Source organism: Artemia franciscana, chromosome 2 (assembly GCF_032884065.1).
Source record: "Artemia franciscana chromosome 2, ASM3288406v1, whole genome shotgun sequence".
In the NCBI taxonomy this organism is placed as follows: domain Eukaryota; kingdom Metazoa; phylum Arthropoda; class Branchiopoda; order Anostraca; family Artemiidae; genus Artemia; species Artemia franciscana.
The window spans coordinates 57453841-57469096 of record NC_088864.1 but is presented as its reverse complement, the minus strand read 5'-3'; the positions used below and the strand labels follow the sequence as shown (position 1 = coordinate 57469096).

General features: G+C 35.4%; 1 protein-coding gene across 2 annotated transcripts in view; it reads right to left on the bottom strand.

Annotated features, from left to right (window-relative positions):
• Nucleotides 1-7103: 7103 nt before the first annotated feature.
• Nucleotides 7104-15256, bottom strand: part of LOC136043827 (cathepsin B-like) — a 38171-nt gene continuing 30018 nt past the window's right edge. For both annotated transcript variants that reach the window (XM_065728758.1, XM_065728757.1), the window contains exons 5-7: nucleotides 11629-11818; nucleotides 10395-10511; nucleotides 7104-7433 (exon numbers count right to left, since the gene is read on the bottom strand). In XM_065728758.1, the coding sequence (XP_065584830.1) occupies nucleotides 7228-7433; nucleotides 10395-10511; nucleotides 11629-11818 (513 nt within the window). In that variant the 3' untranslated portion in view covers nucleotides 7104-7227. The remainder of the gene's footprint in view (nucleotides 7434-10394; nucleotides 10512-11628; nucleotides 11819-15256) is intronic.

Genomic DNA, 15256 nt, shown 5'->3' with positions numbered 1-15256 from the left:
TCGAAGAAAAAATTTATTTATTTTATTTTACTTTATTTATATTTATTTTACCCCAATGAGGACAAATTTGCAATCAATTTAAAATTCTGAGAAGCCAATTGATTTAAAAGTATCAATAACTATATTTTAGACTTCCTAGTTGCAAAGAAAGTAAAGCCACAGTATGGCAGTACTGGATTCAACCAAGTTGATTCCTTTTATTTGTAATGAAATTGGGCTACATTTGGTGATTTTTAATTGTGTATCAGCTATAATGAGAGGGGGTGAGTCATTGTTTAGGTAGGGGTAGGGTAGATTCCTAAGAAAAATTACATTTTAATGAACAAACTGGTTATTTTTTATGAGGCTTCAGATAAATGTTGAAGGAGGTATGGAGGAGTAAAAATGAAGGAGGAAGGAGGGTCATATAAATATTCTCTATTCGTTTAGTCTTATTTGAGATCGTAACGACGTCGATACTTTGCTTTTTCAGAACCTGATAGAGATGTGACTGAATGGCGCTGCTTCGGAAAACCAAAGCGGCGCTTTAGTTTAATCATACAATTTTTGTACATTATTTCTTCCCACGCATTGAAACACTGAAACAAATTGCTTTGAAACACTGATTTAAATTTAGTTGTACTTACTTTGAGCTGATTGAAAGAGTATTTTAAGATTTCTTTGCAAGATTTTATTTCTCTCACCGTTCTCTCACCAGAGAGAGTAGGAAAAAATAAGTAAATGGTTGGGAATTATTGCTCAATGTGTGGGAACAATTTTTTATTTTTCTATTTTTATTAATCATACAAATCGCATTTGGATTTGAATTCCCACACGGATTATGAATCATCCACTTAAGACTAATTCTCTTAACAACGGATCGTTTGAATTAGAATTTTAGCTGAAATAAGATCATCAATTTTAAAGAAATAATGGATTCGATTAAAAGGACTCCTGATCAATAGCAAATACATATGGGGTATTCTACGTTTTTGAAATTCAATAATATACACATATGCTGCAACCTTTCCAAATATATGTCCCATCCCTTATCAATATCATTCCCATATCAATACTGTCAAATTTCAGTTTTACAATTCGAATAATGAGATTGGGACGATCTGCTTCTTTAAATTCAGGCCAATCAGGATTGCAAGTCACAATAATAAAGAAATCTGGGGGTCCAAGGCGACGAACAAATAGCCAAGGCGTATTCTTCAGCAAAGTAGCGTGTTGATCCGACGAATGATGATGGTAGCATTACTTTTTCACCTATGAATGTATCCTGTTTCGAAGCTAAGTCTTTAAGAAGTAGTGTATCATCAACGCAGTTTTCACTCGCAATAGTTATCTAGTTACATTTTATCCAGTCAATACGATCACGCTCAACACGAATATTGGTATCAATGAGGTACTGTTGAAAAAGACTTCCACCAAAATGCAAAGCTTTAAAACTAATCCAACACAGGTCGTGTGCTACAGCTTGCACAGAAAGGCTTTTCGCATGTTCAGGTCGAAAACGGATACAATACCTCGTTAATTCAGGCCATGTTATATGTGAAAGACTTACATAAGGTAGTTGAAGTAGCATACCCCTTCACCATCCTGAAGTTGCAGTTTAAGAAAATATTGGGTAGGTAAAGGGCTCCACACGATGGTCGGTATTTTTATAAATGACAAGATTTTTGCCACGTTGCTTTACAACCATTTCATTTGGTGGAAAACTATGGTCAGCATCAAGAGTAAGCACAACGCATACTTCATTACATGCAGGAGAGTTAAACCGTCTATAATCTACACCATCTTGCAAAGCAAAATTGAGCTGTACGTTTGTAGGCTGTTGTCCCAATGAAGCAGAAAATTGATTTGCATCATCCTCCACTTCTCGCATTTTTTCGTAACCTTTGGCATAGTCGTTTATGTCTCTCAATATTTCTTTCAAGAGTTTCATTAGATTACGAGAGGTCCGTTTAATTAAGAGTTCCGAGAGGTCTGATAATTAAGAAGTTGTGCAAGGCGTTCCTCAACAGCTTCATTGAGGTCTAAAAAGTAAAGTTGACCATATGAAGGTAGCTCAACTTCACCTTCAGCAGTTTGTGACGAATATGCCGCTAAATTGGTTTTGTGAAAAATTTGTCCCGCTACTTTAAAGCTAAATATATTCGGATTTATGGTTCGATCATCGCTTACGTTGAATGAAGCTAGAGAAAAGCATCAGTTCAAGTTTCAAATAAGTTTATGAAACTCTTCAGTGAGCAAGTAACGTCCTAAAAAAAAAGCAAACCAATTCATTTGGATGTTGAGGTGGTGACATTGCAATTCAATCATGCAAGCAGTCAAATGAATTATATTTGTTTGCTAACCTTTCCTCTGGAAAATTGAGGGCTCTACAGTGAATATAAGCATCTTTGGATCGTCCCAGATACTTGTTCGTAACATTTACTAAGATTATGGCATCTTTGTGCGTATGTTCTTGGTTTTGTGCCACACGTTGCTGGTGATCTTCATTTTAATTTATGATACGCTATAATTGTCGTTTTCGCATGTTTTCTAACCGCCCGTGTATTTGCTGTTCATTTTCATTTTTGACTCGTTTTTGGATTTTTATTACTTCAGACTCTTTAGCAATGGCCTATGCTTTAGCTGCCCGTATTGGTGTTGTCGCAACTTCTAAGAGAAGCCTTCATAATTCAAGAATCCAGAGCAACGGGCCAGTTTTCTTCAGTATATCCTTGCCTTAACGGTAATGTATGGATCATATATAAACGCCATTAAAAACCAAGGAAAGGTGCACCAGTCAGCAGAAATATTTAGACCCCTTATTCTCAGAAGACGACCAGGACCCAACAATTGATTCTTAATTAAAAATCTTTCACTTGTCTTTTATTTTCCCGATTCCTTTGATTAAATAAAGGGTGAACTAATTTGCAAAAGTTTCCAACCTCTCAACCAGTAAGATCACTATGCTCTAACAACCTATTCCTACTTGCATGTCCTTCTCTGCAGTAGACACAAAACCGAATTTGTTGTAGACACGAAACCGAATTTGTTGTATCGAAACTCAAATGCATCGGAAGCAAATAACAGGTACACCAACCAACAAAAGATGCCAAACCCTCGTCACAAAGATGATCAAGGCATAAGAGCCAATTGTTACTGACAAGTCTTTCCGTTGTTTTAAAAATTTCCCCAATCCTTATAAAAGGTAAACAGATTACCATGAGTTTCTACTCCGTAAGCCAAGAAGATGAATCTGCTATAATATCCTATTTTTACTTGCACGTTCATCTCTGGAGCGGAGATGAAACCGAATTTTTCATACCCACAAATGCATCGGAAGCAAACAATAGGTACCCCAATCAACAAAAGATGCTGACTCCCTTCACAAAGGAGAACAAGGCAAAAGAGCCAAGTGTTACCAACAATTCCCTATTTGTCTTAAGACTTTTTCCAATTATTCTCATTCAATGAAAGGTAAACTAATTGGCAGGAGTTTTAAGCCCCTGAACCAAGAAGATAACCGTGCTATAATGCCCTATTTTTACCCTTAAATGTATTGGAAGCAAATAACAGGTACATTAACTTACTAAAGATGCCAACCCCTCATTGCAAAGATGGACAAGGCATAACAGCAAATTGACACTAAGCCCCTCCCTTGTCTTTAAAATCCTTCCCAATTCTTTTGATCAAATAAAAAGTAAACTAACTTGCAGAAGTTTCTAACACCAAGAAGATGAACGAGCTCTAACAACCTATTTTAATTGCCAGCTCCACTCCATAGTCGATGTGAGATCAAATTTTTCGGTATCAAACCAACTAGAAAAGATGCCAACTCCTCATGGTGAAGATGACCAAGTCATGAACAACACCGAGGTTGTTCATTCATGAAATTTTCAAAATGATGCATCGCATGAAATAATTTTTGTACGAAAAAACGGTGTCATATACTCTGATCCACTCATCAGCCGCTGTTGATCAGTGTTCAAAAAGAAAATCTGTTTTGGTTTAAAAGTTGATTTTCTTCCCGCGGGCCGACTTTGTAACATTCCTTTTTAGAAAAGAGCAAAGAAAAAGCTCTAATTTCTTTGCGATGGGGTCAGACAAACGTCTCATACCTTTAGCACTTGCTGATTTTTAGTCCAAGATCCAGTTGAAACTGATGCCATACTACTTGCCTGCTAGAACCGAAATTTCTAGTCAATAGCAAAAACAAAAACAAGGCTCGGTGAAATGAGAGCTTAGCTGAATAGCCTTAGATAGCCCTCTCCGACATAGGCTGTAAAACCTTACTTCAACTCACACATTGCCGGCTCTGACTCAATTTACAAACTAAAACCATCCTTTCTCCTCCCCCCCCCAGGCAAATTTATACGCAGCTTTACAAAATGTGGTATTATATTTATCAAACCGGATTGTGGCCCACGCTTTCCGGAAAACCTGTGTAGGTGAAACCCATAACACTTTCTAGCAATAAGTTGAAACCGGTGGACTAGGAATAAGAAAATGGACAAAAACCAAATTGTCACTCCCGAAAAACAAAAAGGGCACAAAATTATATGCACACAACATCAAGTTTGATATTGGTGCTTTCAGCCTTACTTTATCCAGAAATAACTTCCAAAAGATGTTTTCAAAACTTCAGTGGATGATAACGTCAAAAGAGGCTGATAGCTTAATGATAGATGTTCATATCCATAGATAATAGAACAAAAATCAGTCACGCTGAAAGGCGATCACCATTAACTTAAAAAGGGATTAGTTGCAAACGCCCTGTAAGTTAGAGCCCCGTATAACTTCCAAGAGCTTCAATCTGCGATAGCATACAGGGCCAGGATAGCAATGCCTGAGTCCACGTGATTGGTGAAAGAAGCGTTTTCACTTAAATACCTCTAGTAAGGGATTTTCACTACCACCAGTGACGTCAACTCACAAAAATGCAGGGGTGAAGGGCAACATGTATTTTACAAAACCTAGAAAACCTTTGTTTTTTTTAATGAAAAAACAGAAAACGCATTTTTCAATAAGAATATACTAAAAAGGTTGTTTTTCAAAATATAGAAGGAAGCAAATGCCACCCTCACTCCAATTGACCAATCTTTTCACTGCTCATCTGTTCAAGAACTGAAACAAATAGCTTATGCTCACTTTAATAAACTCAATCTTTTCAACATAGCTAATTAAATTCACTCGCAGTCTTCCAATATTGCTATTTTAATTACCCCCCATCCTCTCCCAAACCTCATTGCAGACGTTTCTGGCTAAAGCGGTAATCGGCACGTAGTTGCGTAAAAATCCAAAATTGGAGCTCGGGACATTACTTCTTATTACCTATTCTAAGCTTTCATTTCAGGATTTGTTTTCATGTTTATCTGTGCCTTTGACATAAAACAAGATGCTGAAACTGTCCGAAGATAGCACAAAAGTGGTATTAGATGAGGAAAACGTTCTGAAAGCCATATTTTACTGGAACGATTTCGGATTGAAGCAGCTGTGATCTTCCTAAGAGGTTTTACTTCTTTCAATAGGAACTTACATTTGATTCAAGCTAAAAAATGTGAAATTCGAAGTTTTCAATTCAACGACGTTCATCTTTACTTCTGACCAATATGACCCCCGTTCTCAGGCCACCCTAGATCCAACGAGGAGTTGATACAGGTTGTGTTGATTATCATTTTGATAACCCATATTTGCGTCTTTACCAATCCATGTTCAACGGTAATATTCTAACGCCTTCTAATTTTGAAAACCCCATGTCCAACACACTTGGAGCCCTTAGAGGAAAATGCTTTACTGGGGCCAAAACGGAGAACCTGAAAAGGGATTTCAGATGAAGTTTAGATTTTTTAGTTTATTTAGGTGTGGTGGTTGTGCGTCCGGGGAAAGAGGGAGGAACCCTATGGTTAAGATTTAAAAAAATTATCTAATGATGAGGCGTGTGGTTGTGTCGATGAGTGAAGTGGGAGCCGTACTGCGTGTTAGTGAAAAATCTTTTATGTTTATGGGTCTCAACGTGAGTTTTGTCACAGAGCAGTGTATTTTAAGTTTAGTTATTTCCTTTCTTTAATTAAACCCGATTGAACCTTGAACCTTTACCCGCTTAAAACACGCATCTGGCCTGGTACCTGAAAAGGTAACACTCAGATTTCTATCTCCGGAGTCAACGGTATATTAGTAAAAGGAAAATGAAATTAAAGCCTCAGTTTACTGTTAATAACATAACATAAGCCTTAAAAGTATCAAGGACATCAAAAGAAAAACAAATCATTACTTCTTTTAAAGTTCATATTAAAGGTAAAAATGGGAAGCAACAGGCAAAAAATGAAAGAAGTAACAAATGTCCAAGTTGGAGCTTTGTCACAAAGAATAGTGATTTCTCGGTATCTTTCAATCAAAGGATGAACTGGTAGATATACTATGCTTGTGAAGATACTAATTGGGGAAAACAGGAGTCAAAGGGTAGTGATCATACGAGAAAAGGGACTGAAGTTAGTCAAGATGAACATGACAACAGGCACCCAGCCATGTTCAATATAGTTTATTACAGCCAACTTTCGGAACTGATAGCCAATGAAAACTATTCTCTTTGAAATAGAATAATCATCATTGGCTATTATTGGAAGATAATCGCTTGCAATTGATTGTAATCAACTATGTTGAACATGGGGAAAATACCCTCTTCTACTGTATCTTTCGGGGGGCAAGGCTCACAGTTATAAGGAGTAAATAGTATAGAGTTTAAGCCTTATTTTAGTAATGGGAACAGCTCAAGGAAATTTCTTTTAGCTCAAAAGTTTTAGTAAGGAAAGGGATGCATTGATTTATTCATCATGACAAGAAACATGCTTCACATAAGGTCCTTCGAATATTATCACCGAAGAATTATCATTGACAACACTCGTGTCAGAGGATATTCGACAAGAAGCAAGAGGGTAAGACTGGACGAAATTTCTATCCAGAATATTTCGTTTAATAATGTGAGTTTCAAAAGAAGTAATGATTTGTTTTTCTTTTGATGTCCTTGATACTTTAAGACCTAGATTTTTATAAGCTCTTAGTAATCCTGAAGATCCACATCAATTTCGAATAAAATCATAACTGGTTAAACAGAAAAAAACGCTAAAAAATAGGAAATGAAACGTATTTATTAACCAAAGCAAAATAACATAGTAAGCTTCGATTACACACTTTAATTTTTAGCTAACACAAAAACTGCAAATGTATATTTAAAGCAATTAATTTACAATGTTATCAAAGTAAAGGAAGTCCAGCTGTGATAGAACCCTCGATTCCACAATGATTGGCACCTCGAAGCAATTTCACATATCCATTGTCACCCCAGTCAGAATTCCAGGAATTGGCAATGAGCCAGTAAGGAGTTCCCTCTTCGACTCCCCAGCCCAGAATTCGGATGGCGTGGCCACCAAGCGCCTTGCCGACAACATGCTGATATACGCCTAGATTAAAAATAATAGGCTATATAAAAATGTCGAAAAAGGTTAAAAAATTTAATTTAAAGAATTTTGGAAAATAAAATTACAAAAATTTTGTTTTTGGATACCTTGGAATATTTTAAGAGTATTTTACTGAGTTTACAGAATTATCGATGAAGCTGAACTGGAAGTTTTATATATACGAGCCCCATAACAGAAATATCGTTAAGGAAGGGATGGGGAAGTTTTAGATGTGTAAACACGCCACCAAATCACATTGTACAGTGATACTATACAAAAAAACCTTATATGCATTAAGATTTAGGCAAAACCACACCGTGTTCACTTTGTTCTGGTTAACTACAAGTGGTTTTGAGAGGACCAAAAATTTCCCCGTCGTGTCCTCGGTCAACCGGGACCCCACAGCGTGAAATCATACAGAAACGAATAAACATTAGCTCCCATGAGAGGAGATTGCACTTTGTTTCTTTACAAACGGACTAGGCTCATAGACCAAAGACACCTGATTGGGGAGGAAGAGCACGCATTTGAGAATAAGTTTAATAAGAATTAAAAACATTAGCACCACTGACAGTGACACGTTAACCATAAAAAAAGACCAATGTTAAACTGAGAATAATTTTAAATTTAAAGAAGAATTTTAAATTTAAATTACTGGTCTAAGGTTTTTTTGGATCCAACCAGAACTTTCCTGAATGTAGGCATATTAATATTATTTATTATTCACCTACAATATACAATAGTGTAATAAGAGGAGTAAACATATAACAATGGAAACTGAAATAGAAAAGAGGAAGCATTTGTAGAGTAACAGATAGAAAAAAAAATAAAAAAAGAAAGAAAAAAGGAGAAAAAACAAACATAAAAGCAGGGGAAAAGAGAATAGAAAAAGAACTCACAACTGAAGGAACCTAAATAAACGATGATACGGAGAGGTGCGAACGCAAGCTGTCTTTGAGAGGTTTCTGTGCAGTAATTCTAGTTTTTTATGAAAAAAAATCTAATAAGAACCTGGTTTTTCGTCAAAGGCGGCAGAAAATTCCACAAAAATTTCCAAAATCTAAAATAGTTACTTCAGATTCTTTTTAATCATTTTGGAGTAAAATTCCAGAAGAAAAATGGTTGAATATTCACAGAAAATTGACCAGAGCTTGGTCAATGCATGTCTGTTATATTTCCCTCTATGCGACCATCTTAACGCATCTTAATTGGATTTTATTATTAATGTAAAAGACTTTGCGCTGGTTATCGGATATCGTTGGTTATTATTATTTTTCTAAGATATGGCTTTGAGTTTACCCTTTTATCAGGTTTCTATAATAGGAATAATAAGTTTTATTATGATATTTAGTTATAGTTATAAGTTTTACAAGTGCTAATTTCTTTAGTTATAAGTTTCATTATATTTTTATTTCGGGATCATAATATTATGGAGTTTGATTGTGTATAAAATATTTGTGCAAGTATTTTTTTTCTGAACATGGTTTCACCCTCTAACACTTCTTGTAAGATAATTTTTTTTTTTTTTTTTTTTTTTTTTTTTTTTTTTTTTTTTTTTTTTTTGGGTGACAGACCCTTGCAAGCGACAATTTTGGTGTGCTAGGATTGATCTCGTTACTGCTTTTTTGATAAAACATTATTATTACTACTATAAGCCGAGTAAGACCATACAAAACATTATTATGAAGCACATATGACGATATCAGAACGAAAAAAATCATCTCTCTACTTCCCAAAAAACAACATCACAGGAAAAAAGACGAAACAGAAATTTCAATTACTATATTTTCTTTAACACTTCATTCACACATTTGCAAACGAGAAAGACTGTACTTTTTATAGTCACCAGCAGTATTTCGATAAGGAACTTTATGATTTTGCTGGGTAACATTAGATAGCGTTGATTGCTATGATCTTTCTCAGATAAAGTGTTGGCTTTTCGTTTCTACCATTTTCTATACTCATTGGGCTAGCCTATATAAGTCTGCTTAAAAAACGATCTTTTTGTAGTTAAAAATTAAGTGTAGAAATGGTGTGTTGACATAAAAACAAACAAACAAACCCTGTGAACAGTGAGGTCATTCATTTCAATTAGGGTTCAGCTGACCCTAATTACATCGCTGAAATTTAATGACTCATCACAATGAGCTTACATCTGGAGTCATACGGGGAATTACGTACAATATTACTAAAGTTCCTTTTTGTTTATATGTGTTAGATCAAATAGCGAATTTGCTAATACTTTCATTTCTACGTGTGGATTTCTATTAAAATACAGTTGATATTTTTTACGACAGTAGTTCGTTTCGAATGCCAATTACAATAAGCATTGACAGTGGCGTAGTCAGGAATTTATTTCAAGAAGGGTTCAATTTTGGAAGAATTCTATTTTCTGTGTATTCTGTGTAATTCTCACAGATATTGTGTATTCTCTATTTCCATTAAAATGGAAATAGAATTCCCATATTTTTAAAGCTGAAAACTAACATAATTGCCTCTTCCCTTTTTGTCCGAAAAAGACATTTTACTCCTCCCCAACACATTTGAGTTAATTGACGGCATTGGATTTAAAAAGTTGCTCAAATATTGTTACTATATATGAGCGGCCGAGGAGTATACACAATGAGTATTACTCAATTGGGTACAAGTTGAATATGCAAGTCAAGTTTAAAACGAAAAAAAATATTTTGAAATTGATGCATAAACGAAACCACAAATTCTATTTTCTACCGAAAATAGAACTCCCAAAAATCCATTTCCTGGTTATGCCACTGCAAATCCAACATTATGCATAGGGACGTTAGATGACAAAAAGGGTTTTTCTTCCCTCCTTGCGGCAAATTTTCGACATTGCAAATATCTTTAGTCTGAATGAACTGAAATAATCAATCATCAATGGTTACTTCAAAAGAGATATTGTGTAAGGAATAAGATTAATTTAGATTTTAAGAAAAACTAATATACCTGATTTGTAGTTGATGAAATCTTCATAGACAGTTAAAGCCCCTTCGACAGGTCCATTGGTCATAATTTCACGCTGAATATCTTCTACTTTTGAACGAACTGAATATGAAGTCTTGCCTGGACGAAGAAAAAGGTTTATGAAACATTATAAAGACACTGCGCCACATAAAGACACTAAGCTTCGATCACTTTTCTCTATTATTCTGCGCATTTCCATGTATATCTGAAGTCAATACTGTCCTTTACTCAGTTTAATCAAAGGGTGCGGAGCAGATGTTGAACAGACGCCTTTAATAAAAGTATCTCCTTATGGAGAGGTGGGCAGAATGGTAATGTAGCACAAACAGGTGATTTAAGCACTCCTTTCAGGCTTTTATTTCATTCAAGTAGTTCTATGGCCTATGCACTTACCTTGTCCCGTTGATAAGTAGTGTTTGAAGGGGAGGAAACTTTCCAAAAGTGACGGTACACTTGTAGAAGACAATCACTGACGCCACGTTAAACCTTTGGGAAGACAACGGAACACTAAATCTATTTTGGATCAAAGGTGGTTTCAGAAGGCCGGTCGAAGGCAGACGGCCTTACCAAGCATTGCATTCCCGGCCGAAGGCAGAGAATCAGGGGATCGGTAATGCGCTACGCGGACCCCTGACTAGCATGAGAAATTTCAACTCTTTTTTAAATAGAAAACAAGCAGCCATATTCGCCGACAGAATTTATACAGTGTTTACACAGATAAATAATCAAGCTGGATGACGAAAATTTTGCAGTGACGGGATGACACCCAGGTTTCTAGTACATATAAATAAGATCTTATTCCAGCACTTGCCCCGGGCGCAACAATTTAAGGGGCGTAAAATTTTAAATAAATAATCTAAGTGTTAGTCATTTTTAATTTTTGAAATTCCATTTTTATTATAATAGAGTAAAGGGGGCAGTAAATGAAAGAAAATTAATAATAAATTACTAATTAAATAAAGTAAATTATATAAATATAATTAAATAATAACATTTAGAGTAATTAGATTAAAATATTTAATAATAATTAAAATCATAAATTAAAAAAATGATAATCACCTAATCTAAATGGTAATCAAAGATTTGGACCCGGGCACAAAAGAGACTGAAACCGCCACTGAACTCATCAATCAATGCTGAGAATAAGAGAGTTAAAAAATAATAATTTTAAAATAGTACAAAAATAATAAACGATATTAAAAAAAATAATAACTACCTTTGTGTAAATCCTTTTCGTATGAAACATCGTAGCCAGCTTCACAGGTCTTATGACATTTGGGAGTTTTCCCTTCCCCTGTACATGGAGGTCTTGGGCCATCAATATGGTGCTCACAAGCTGGTATTTCGTATGGTTGACAACCCTCGCTTGTATTGTAGTTACCACCAGAAACAATGCCTTTGTGAACCTAAACGTTAAGAAATTATCAAAAGTCTATACAGAGGTGCTCAATCTTCTAAAATGATATTATACTTTTTGCTGTTAAAGATAAATGAGTCGTTCATAGCAAAACTTATTGACTTTTTTTTCAATCCACTATAGGTTTAAGTGTTCGTAAAAATAAGGATTAAAATCCCAAATAAAGAAAAAAAAGCTTTTAGCCAATCAAAATTAAATAGTTCTTCTGAAGCTAAATGGATATACATAAATCTCCTAAGTCAATTTCGCCATAGCATACTCTCAGGAGAAAATCGATTTGGCAACCGAGTCACTCACATAAAAAACTATTATTTTGTTATTACTCAGATTCAGATTTTCTGACGACGCGGCCACGGAGTTCATCTTGCCTCCTCCAGCAATTCCCCCTTCGGGGTCGCCCCCTTCGTCAATCCCCTGAAAAATTCATCCGACATGTAAAACTGAGCAGCCAAAGGGAAACTAAGACAAATAAAAAGGACAAAGAAAGTGTATAATTGCACAATAGCTATTATGAAGGAGGAGTGGCGGGCCATTGTGTAGGGGAAGATGCCAGATGCCAATGAGAGTTTATTTCAATGCCCAAATTGTCTAAGTCTTCGCAAACTTTCAGACAAACATAGAAAGGGGTGCGGTAGCGTCAAGAACTAATCTCACTTCTCCTTTCATTTAGACCTAGAGTATTCGACAAAAACTGAAAAGGATACTGCAGGGTGATACCTCCCTCCTTATTGCAAAAAAATGTTTCGAGCATTTATTTTAAAGCTTGATTTAATTAAATCAATTTGATGCGCATTTCCTAAATTATATGCAATGATGCGCAAAGTGTGCATCAGCTATTACGGTGGTGGATCCTTTTGTAGGAGGAGGGGGTCAAATGCCTCAAAGAGTGAATTTTAATGCCAAAAGATTCTAACTCTCATTGAGAGTTGATCAAATAAAATAATTTTCAGGGAACGATGGAGGGGGGGGGGACGTAGAAATTGACATCGAATCGCTCTTGATTTCTGGTAATATTTCTGGTCTATGCCTTTATTAAGAAAGTAAAATTTGGCATTAAATCCTGAAACGACCCAAATTTATTCCGTATGGAAGAGGGGGCTTCCCCCTCGTAGAAGCTTTGGAGGATGTTCATTCGATCGGAAACCGAAATTTGAGGTTCTCTTTTTAAAAACAAGGATGCATTCAAGGATGACATAACACCCACAACCCCTGTGATAAGGGCCGTAAATTACGAAAGCTGACAATTCTTTGCACATATATTTCATAGTGGATATTTAGCACATATTTTTTAAAGTGGATATTTTACAGTGGCGAGAAACTGCATTGGGAAGGGGTAAGGGGCCGGGAAATGAGCTACAAAAACTTTTTTCCTGGTTAATTTAAAATTTACCCTTTAAGACCTTGGGCCAGGGAGACTAACACACTAATTTTTTTCGAAGAATTGGCCTCTCCTATAACAAACGGGGCTAAAAAAAATTCCTTTCAAATTCCTTTACATTTCAAAATTTCTTCTTTCCCTGTATTGGCTTAATTGTGTGTATGGGGAAATTGCTACGGTTTTAGGGAAGATTATTAGGATGAGGGGATGAACCCTGCACTGCAGCCACAAAGGTAATGTGTATATTTCGTAAGCTGAATATCTAAATAAAAAGAATAAAACTAATTATAACACTTTCCTACATTTGAATGTTGTTATCCTTTCTCTTAATACGATATGATTAAACCTATCTTACTAAGTCCCAACCATTGCTTTTTAAAAGAGCCGTCTGATATCTCTCAAATAGACAGAAAAGTCTAAATAGATAGAAAATACACAAAATACACAGAAAAGACATTTACTACCAAATACCAATTATGGCTCAGAGATTTTTCGCTAAATAGGAGAAAGGTCTGGTTAGCTATTTTCGGACATCAAAACATTTAATTGGGTGGGGTCGTTTCATCCAAATTCAGCCACTTTTTCCGTTAGCCAAGAGTAGAAAAAAGATTAAGGATACAGCATTGAACTTTACAGTCACTACCGACGGCGCTGATCTTTGTTCCTTGGCCCTTTGGCCAGAAAGTGCATAGGGGGGTTGGATTCCAGCCATACTATGCTTTCATACACCCTTTGTGGTCACCTTCCCCATATTCCTTCGGGTACTCGTTTAGAGCCAGACGAAATCTGGCTAGGATTACAGTTACACATTCAAAAAAAAAAAAAAAAAAAAAAAAAAAAAAAAAAAAAAAAAAAAAAAAAAAAAAAAAAAAAAAAAAAAAAAAAAAACGGTAGGTGCTATTTGTCCGAATTTTCCGCCAACTAATAAGGTCATAACTTATAGTAGTAACGATTCATCTGTGATTAAATATATATTATTATTATATAGGGGTATATTAAGAGATGAAATTTTAATGAAATCTTGACCTGGGTGGCCTGGCTTGCTGCTACCTTCAAGCCTGTTTTATCACCAGATCATTATTTTTGTTTTGTTTTGTTATCATACATTGACCTATTGAACGAAATTGGATATGATCTATTGGAATAATAAATTGCTAATGAACTTGATATTGAGTTAAATTGGATACGATCTTTGGATGTGCGGGCTTAACTGCTAGAGTTATTTTTAAGCGTTATAAGACTGATTGGACCGATTATAAGGTGATTGCCAAGCTCACGTGGGCCTACATATTAAAGTTAAGTGCAGGTTTTTATTTTTATTTTTGATAATACATTTCAATGGTTCAGTTCACAAAGGATGCAGTCGTTCTAGCGAAAATTCTCTCTCTCTGCTCTTTTTTGTAACAATCATACCCTGGATAGCAAACAAATTCTAGGTCTTGCTGAGGCAACTTAAAATGATCTCAATGTGTTTAATCTTCAAAGGTTTTTTTTTAAGCAGGACATTTAAAAGAAAATAAAATCAATATGGTAAGTACGACTTCAAGATAAGCAGCTGGATAAAAATAAATGTGGATCAATAAATTCACATCATGAATAGGATAATGTACAAGGAGATTACTGCGTCTTCCCCTTATTAAAGAAAAATTTAGTTAGTTAGCTAGTTCAAAGCAAAACACTTTTACCAATAAATACAGAACAGTTTTATTGGAAACCAAAATAACACAGTCCAATCTAAAATGTGCTCCAGAGAGTGCTCCAACACACAAGCAAAAAAAACATTCCCTGGACACTTCCCCCTCAAGATGAGTGGCACAATAAAATCAAAACTAGTAACAAAACTTTTTTGGAACTTATTTCACTAGTATATTCTAATCACTGCCCTGAGCTAGAAGTATATAGATTAAAATAGAAAATGCTATCCCTGGTAATTCTAGTTTATTGTCTGGACTTCGCCGTATACGGAATGCCGCAAAAAGGAAAGCATCGTTGCAACCACAATGAAGTGTATAGCAACATGGTGCCAAGCTATCAGCTGATAAATGAACT